Source organism: Montipora capricornis, chromosome 1 (assembly GCF_036669925.1).
Source record: "Montipora capricornis isolate CH-2021 chromosome 1, ASM3666992v2, whole genome shotgun sequence".
Classification (NCBI taxonomy): Eukaryota; Metazoa; Cnidaria; class Anthozoa; order Scleractinia; family Acroporidae; genus Montipora; species Montipora capricornis.
The window spans coordinates 12733500-12740999 of record NC_090883.1 but is presented as its reverse complement, the minus strand read 5'-3'; the positions used below and the strand labels follow the sequence as shown (position 1 = coordinate 12740999).

General features: G+C 39.7%; 1 protein-coding gene across 2 annotated transcripts in view; it reads left to right on the top strand.

Annotated features, from left to right (window-relative positions):
• The window catches only part of LOC138056468 (D-ribitol-5-phosphate cytidylyltransferase-like), a 35806-nt gene extending 29070 nt beyond the window's left edge, over positions 1–6736 (top strand). For both annotated transcript variants that reach the window (XM_068902378.1, XM_068902310.1), the window contains exons 13-16: positions 1866–1964; positions 2153–2278; positions 3232–3306; positions 3699–6736. In XM_068902378.1, coding sequence (XP_068758479.1) covers positions 1866–1964; positions 2153–2278; positions 3232–3306; positions 3699–3809 — 411 coding nt within the window. In that variant the 3' untranslated portion in view covers positions 3810–6736. The remainder of the gene's footprint in view (positions 1–1865; positions 1965–2152; positions 2279–3231; positions 3307–3698) is intronic.
• Positions 6737–7500: the final 764 nt, after the last annotated feature.

The following is a 7500-nucleotide window of genomic DNA, read 5'->3' as shown; positions in this document are numbered from 1 at the left end:
ACTGTGCATAGGAGCCGCTTTCTTCTTACAATGAGAGAAGATTTAAGAGCTGCGTAATTGTCTTCATCTTGTCTCAATTCATGCATGATATAGAACTCAAGCATACATTGGGCAAGGTAAGCAGAGAATTTGACGAATACAATATCTTTTCTTTCCTTGATCCTGAAACAGATATGGATTTTGATAGTTCGCAGGCATTTTATTAATTCATCCTAATGTATCTTTTACAAGCGAACGAAAAGCTTACTTCAGTCCAGTCCAAACTTTTCGTCGACAATAAGCGCTGCCAAAGTTTTGTTAAATCACGAATCGTTTGCTTTTAGTGAATTGTGGAAACGCTTATCCATAGCGGGTTCAGCTGATGCGTAAATAATGTTGACTTTCCCTTCTCATGTGTTGAGTGTTCCTCCACGCATAAGTATATCCTTTAATGTGTCCTTAAATCTTAGAAAGGGACGACCAACTTTCCTGGAGCCCTTTCGCCAGCCAGTTCCCCATAAAGGAGTGCCTTTGCAAGCCGCTCGTCTAAGATGCGCACGATATGGCCCATCTAACGTAGCCTATTCCTGATAAGGATGATCAATATCCCTTGAAACTGCACAATCCAGGACTTCATCATTTGTGATGAAGTCGTCCCATCTGATCTTCAATATGGACCTGATGTGCTGTTGCTGTACTGTGCTTGGGGAGTCTAATGTGATGTCGGTATAGGGTCCAGGGGCCCGTTTCTCGAAAGTCCCGAAACTTTACGGGCCATTATCGGGTGTCACAATTCCCTTTGTATCTCAAGAACGGAGAGGATTCAAGTGGTCAAACTACACAGTTCTTTTTCTTTTTGTTACCTTAAAAACATGTTAAAAGATCGGCTTTCCAAAACAAGCGGTTGGCAGTTTCACAAATTTCTAAAACGGTCCTCTCTCTTTAACCTCTGTCCTTGAATATAAAAGTCGATCTGGTCACCAACATTCATTGCTTCCGGTTTCTTGATATTTACAGTCATTTGACCCATTTGCTTTGACAGTTCACTGTAGGCTGTTAACAGAAGCTGTAGGGCCGTACCATTATTGGCAAACAAGGCAATGTTGTCAGCATACTGAGCTTCCCTTATGTACCTGATGAATGCCTTTGTTTTAGATTTTAAACGCCTAATGTATTTTATGCGATTTGTCTCGATTTGACCTGATTTGAGTAGTTAATAAATCTTTCTCTTCCCTTGATAATAAACTGAACATACGTCTCTCAAACCAATTTCAAAGCGTAAGACAAAGAGACAAAGAGATTTCGGGCTTTCAGACTTTTAAACTCGTGTTTGCATATGTAATAGGCTGCGTTTACACGCGAGTCAATGACGTCATTTTTCCTAAGATTCAACCTCTGATGTCCAATCGGTCAGTTTGGAACGTGAGTAATGGCGGACTATGAAGTCCACAACTTACGCTCAAAGTAAAACAACCTTTGGATAAAAATCAAAGCTCAAACTTCTGCCAGTCAAAATCTGAAGAAAAAAAGGAAGTGATTTTTTGATCCCAGTAGCACTTTAACACTTTGGCTTCTCATAATTGCATTTTTATTGATTTGATTTCAGATGATATTTACTTAGTTGACTGTATACTTTGTACACTAGTTATTTGTATACCTATTCGCTCTATAATGTATTGCTTGTAAAACACAAATGAATCCTGTATCTTTTTCTACTTGTTCTCTCTTTTATACACGTGTAACCGCTGCTCGCCTCGACTAGCTTTTGCTAGTCATACACATACACTGTACTGTAATGAAATTCTACAATAAAGATTCTTTTTTGCTGACCCATCTTAGCTGTAATTTTGAATTTAAAATTGCCTAACTGTTTCGTCGTTTATCAGGTTTTGGGAATCACGTCCAAGCCGCTGGCTGCCCACGCATCTTTGTCTGTTGTTGTTCTAATCGATAACACAAAATCAGAAGAAAAAACATCACCAGAGGTGGGCGTAATGGTTTATCTTAACATGTGTTTGATTTTTGTTCTTTTCAGTTCTTTTTCACTTTTGATATAACCTTTTCTTTGTCTTTGGCCACAAGTTGCTATTTTATGGTGAAATGCCGTTAACCGGCGGCAATAACAGAGATCAGAATGAAAAGGTTGGAGTTCAAATGTCTTTCTTTGTTGCAGAGTTTTTCGCCAAACGAGGTCAAGCGCCTCCTCCAAGCAATCCCTCAAAGGTCTAATTCGTTTAAAAGAATCAGGCTGGTCACTGTTGGGTTTTCAAGTAAAAGAATGGATTTCAATGCAATAAAGGTTATGCATTCAATCATGAAACACTTCATGCAGTAGCGTAGATTGTTCCGCTTCATTGAGACAGGTTTTTTCATAATTTTTACCCTGGTACCTGGCCCTTTGTTGTGCTGAATACAAGAATAACTTGGGAACAAACAAACACAAAAAGATTACAAACCTAAAAACAAACAGACCAAGAAATCGAGCCAATCAATTCCCGTTTCCCTGTTTCCTTTTCATTCCTAGTCTACCCGTTGGGCTCATTTCAGTCGCAGCTATTTTCCTCAGCGTTTCCCATTTATTCGCTCCATTCTGCAATTAAAAGCTTGGTCCCAGGCCACGATCCTTGTCAAAACGCAGGGGATACACCCCTTTTCTCTCCTTTTTTTATTGCCGGCCATAACAAGGATGATCCCGAAACAGTGTTGAAAACCATACCTTGAACATCACGAGAGATACCCAACATTGTTGAGGGGGGAGGGGGATCAATGCAACTCTTATTTTCTTTCAGAAAAGACATTGTCTCAAATGTCGTAGCCAGAATTGTGGCTATACATCTGTTACAGTCTTTCCAGTTTGTCTTGAGGTGTTACAGGAATCTGAAACTATTGTCGTAAGGCATTTAGAGAACCGCATCACTCAATTGTAACATTATAATTCCCCGTAAAACATTCTTTATCGACCATGGCAACTAGGAACGTCACCCTTATGTTGGCTGATAACAACAGAAAGCCAGCATACCAAGATAACGCCTTTGTCAATTTAAAAAATCACTGGAAGGGATTCAATGATTGTGGCTCAAAGTTTTGACTGGACGATCAATCGAGATTAGGCAAAACATCGAACACTTGGGGACCGTACACAATACAGCAAACCTGATAACTGATTACAATAAATTGCAATTGCAAGGGAATATCTGTATAAAATTATTACATTATTATAGCTACATGACCTTACCTTGACTTCCTTGACAGGTGGCTACTGAAGAAATGAAGTGGTTTATGCAGGGACATGCTGTCGAGTGCTTTGGTGTGTTTGTTTGTCAACAGGTACTTCGATTCAAGTTTATAGCAAGTCTAAGGTCAAACCCTTGTAGAGAGGGTTTGACCCTACAGGGTTTTGAACGAATAAGAGCGTAATCTGCTCTTTTCTGCATTAAATCTTGAAACTGTTGCTCGTGGTGCTTTTTTCATATCAAACTCAAGAAACCCAATCCAAATATAAATCATAATTAGTAGTTATGTATAAATTAAGCATAAAAAGTGAAGTAAACGGCAAAGACTTAGCTGTGGAAAGATCATTGCCAATCGGTTACACGCGGCTCAAAATACACCGAGTTGCTTTCGTAACTTTAGAATTTTGTTCGTTCTTGGTAGCCAAATGATTACAGTGCTAAACGTTGACCTTGATTTGAAATAAGGTTAGTGATATTCTTTTGCAGGACAAGAGTGATGAGTCACACCTGACATTGAAAGCAGCTGAATTGACAACAAGCACTTTGCTGGATGTTCCGTCAGTATTGAATGGACAGACTTTCGATACGATTACGTGATCCGGAATTTACTCTGGTTTCACTGACTGCCAGCGGACGGGTTTCTCCCACCGGGTCTGGGAAGAGTCTGGCCCGGGTGATATTTCATTTTTATCGCTGTAGCGGCAACGAGGCGCAAGACAAACCTCTCGATAAAACGGATGCAGAATGGCTAAACAATGAAAAAAAGAACTAAATAGGCATGCATGAACTACCTGTAATGCAAAATGAAATACAAGACTTTATCATATGGCCCAGTACGGCCCCGCGCGCGCTTTTATTGCAAAGCTATTGGGAAAATCCCCGTATGAGGGCCGTACGCATTAGCGCGAGCAGGGCCGGAAAAAGCCGTACGGCCCTGCTAGGAACACATACTGCTCCGTGCGATGCAATTTTAGGGGATTTCGTCGCTTTTAACATCTAAGTAATTTACAGCCAGAAAAGCAAATGCAAACAACATATTAGATAAATTTTCTGTGCATACTTTTGTTTTTTATTTTGTCCTAACTTCGTCTTCTGAATGCTCATAAATAGTGTAAAGAGCCCATATGATAAAATGCTTATTGACTGAGTTTAGGTCGGGCCAGACTGGAAAATATTTGGCCCTCGGTCATGGTGCGCGGACCTCGCTGCGCTCGGTCCGTACGCCATGACCTCGGGCCAAATATTTTCCAGTCTGGCCCTCCCACTCAGTCAATAAGTACATAATATTTAAAAATGTTAGGGCCTGGACAAACGCGAAATGTTTGGTGTTTAAACAACATCAAACATGCTGATGTTGAAGAGAGTGGCCAAATGGTTAAAAAACACGTAGATACAAGCAAGCGTGGTACGCATGCACGGGCCAAACATGTTTGATACGGCTGGCCAAACGAACAAAACTTCGCCCATCAAACACGAGAACGAAAGAAATGTTTTAAGTTGTTTGATCGAATGTTTGATGGCCTTCAAATTTTATCAAACACGATCAAACAGCACCAAACAAGGTGGCCAAACGGTACAATTTTTGGTCACCAAACATTGTTTGATGTTGTTTGGTGGCCAAACATTTCCCGTTACCGTTTGGCCAGGCACTTAGTGCGTGCTTCAAAGAAAGAACAAGGAAGGACGCAATTAATTGCTAACTCTACGTAAGAATAGCGATTGTCCTGTTGAGCTTTTGCCGGGTAGTTCGTAATGTTTGTTTTCTTGGCTGTCTATTTTAGTTTTCACTATTTTTGTTGTTTCAGTTGCTTCTTGGAAGGAACAGGCTTTAGTTTTGATCTCATTATACGTTATTTGAAAGTACTAGTAATGTTTTGAGTCTCCAACAGTCCCTTCGAATGTTCCCTGTAAAACTTCCCCTTCCCCACTGCATGCATTTCGTCCCTAGAACTTTAAAAAACGAGTTGAACTAAGTGGGTATTTACAAATGAGTGTACCTGTAATTCTCGTTGACTGCGTCATAGATCTTAAGATCTACGACGCGGTCGTCAACGACGACGCCACAAAGCAACAATATCATTGATTAAAAGAGGAAAAATAATCGTGCGGCACGCATTTTGCGGTACTCTTCACAAAGAAAATCCATCTCTTGATCTCGTTCACCGGGGGTAACATCTAACATCTCCTTCATTAGAACAGCGAAAAATCCACCATTTCGACAATTTAAATCCAAGAAGCATAACCGAACAATTATCATCTGAACTCAGTTCAATGGCCTGGGGTTACCAGTCTCCTATAACTCCGTGGTAGCGCATCCAAAGCATCAAGCATTGCTCCTTTGGCTGCTACGCACTTTTCCAATGTAATGTAAAATTCAACATGGTCTACTGAAAGATAGCTCTGTCTCTATTATATTCCTACTACTATTAGTTTGTATTCTTTTAATTTGAATAAGTGTTAATAATTGAATTGAATTAAACTAGTGATCGGAGGGCCCACAATGTGGCATGCCTGAAAATGGAGCTAGCGCACCACTTTCAACTGAAGCACCTTGTTGGCCCTCAGGTAGTGTAACTGTTTGTAATTACTCGGGCCCCGTAGGGGCTCGAGTTATAAAAGACGTTAGATTTCAGATTTTTTTTTTCCTGTGCAGCAAAATGCACAATAGAAAACGTGGCCGTGTTTGATTGGGCAATGCACAATAGAAAGCACGTGGCGGTGTTTTGATTGGGTAATGCACAATAGAAGCCACGTGGCGCTGTTTACTTTGGTTATTTAAAGCAAACCACGTAATCAAAGATCATGAAGAGCTCTGTGATGCGTTGTTTGAATTACTGAAGATCGGCATTTCGTTGGCTTAATCGATTTCTTCTTGGGGCGCTCAAAGCACATACAAAGAATGGCATACGCTTTTCGCGGTAGACCCACACTAAAAGATGTCAAGCGTCAGCTTCGAAACGGGTCGTTCCGCGAACTGAATGCAACAAGAATATACTCAAATGTAACTGAAATGGACGCAACTATTGAAAGTGATACAAGTCAAAACACTAATTCTTTAATAAGCAGCGGGTACCTTATTGAGAACTACTCTAAAGATGACAGTGACAAAGAAAATAACTCCACAAACAAATGGACGCTATATTGGAATCTTCTGAAGACAAAGTAAAGACATTTGCACAGCGAACAAATGGCCCCACGCTGGTACCATTTTCACCGCGAACAAATAGCCTCCCGCTCAGTGTACCATTGACTACGGAGATAAGTTTTTTGTCTACTACGTTTTTTTTCTTTTTCATTGTTAAACAGTTTGTTTCTTGTAATGGTCTAGCTTATATCCTTTGTTCAAATAGCCATATTAGCGGTCGTGTTCACTGCCATCTTGTGTGTATAGTTCTGTTCTAGTTTTACAAGATTTGATGTCATCAGTGGAAAATGTGATCAGCTCTTTAGAAAATAACTTTGATGTAGTTTGAAACGCTGTACAGTTATTTTATTCTAAATGATAATAAAGACTTCATTCCGAAGTATTTTACAGGTCTCGATAAGCAAAAGTTGTTTACTTTTGTTTTGATTTGCGTGAGCATCGACATAGACGTGCCCGAGAACCAAGCAGAATTACAGAGAAAAGGCTGAGACGTCTATTTTATAACAGCAGAAAAAGGAGGAAAATTGCAGGAACGTATTTGGGTAACAACGTACCGAGGTCATCCACATTTCATCGTATTACTAGCAAGGGAGATCACTTCCTCGTAAAGACAACAAAAATATCTACCTCAGGTATGCGTTTAAATCTAAGCACGTGGTACAGTGTATGTACCACTTTTCCAAAAAGCGTGGATGAACAGGTAAATGCAAAATGAAACTTAAATTTATGCAGAAATCATGAATACCCGGTATGATTTGTAAAAGAATGTTTTGTTTTCTCAGAAACGAAACGTATCTATTTTGAATTTAGGGTGAACTATTTACACAGCGAGTTAGAGTGGCCAATCGAAGCAGAGTGTGTAATTGGAAATCTAACTGCATCTACGAGATACAAAAACAAACTTGTGAACACGTAAACCTAAAATATTCCAAATCATAATGCTGACAAACACAAAGTTGAAAGAAATGGATTATGCATAGGACGTTTTGAATATCTGAATGATTTTGGGTTAGATGAAAGCGATATATTGTTAAAAATTCCGAAGTTATCCCTTTTCGTGTTAATTAGTAATGCAAACAAGTTGTAGTAATAAATTGGATTAACGAGGAACCAGTGATTGTAAAGCAAGTAATTGCCATGGTT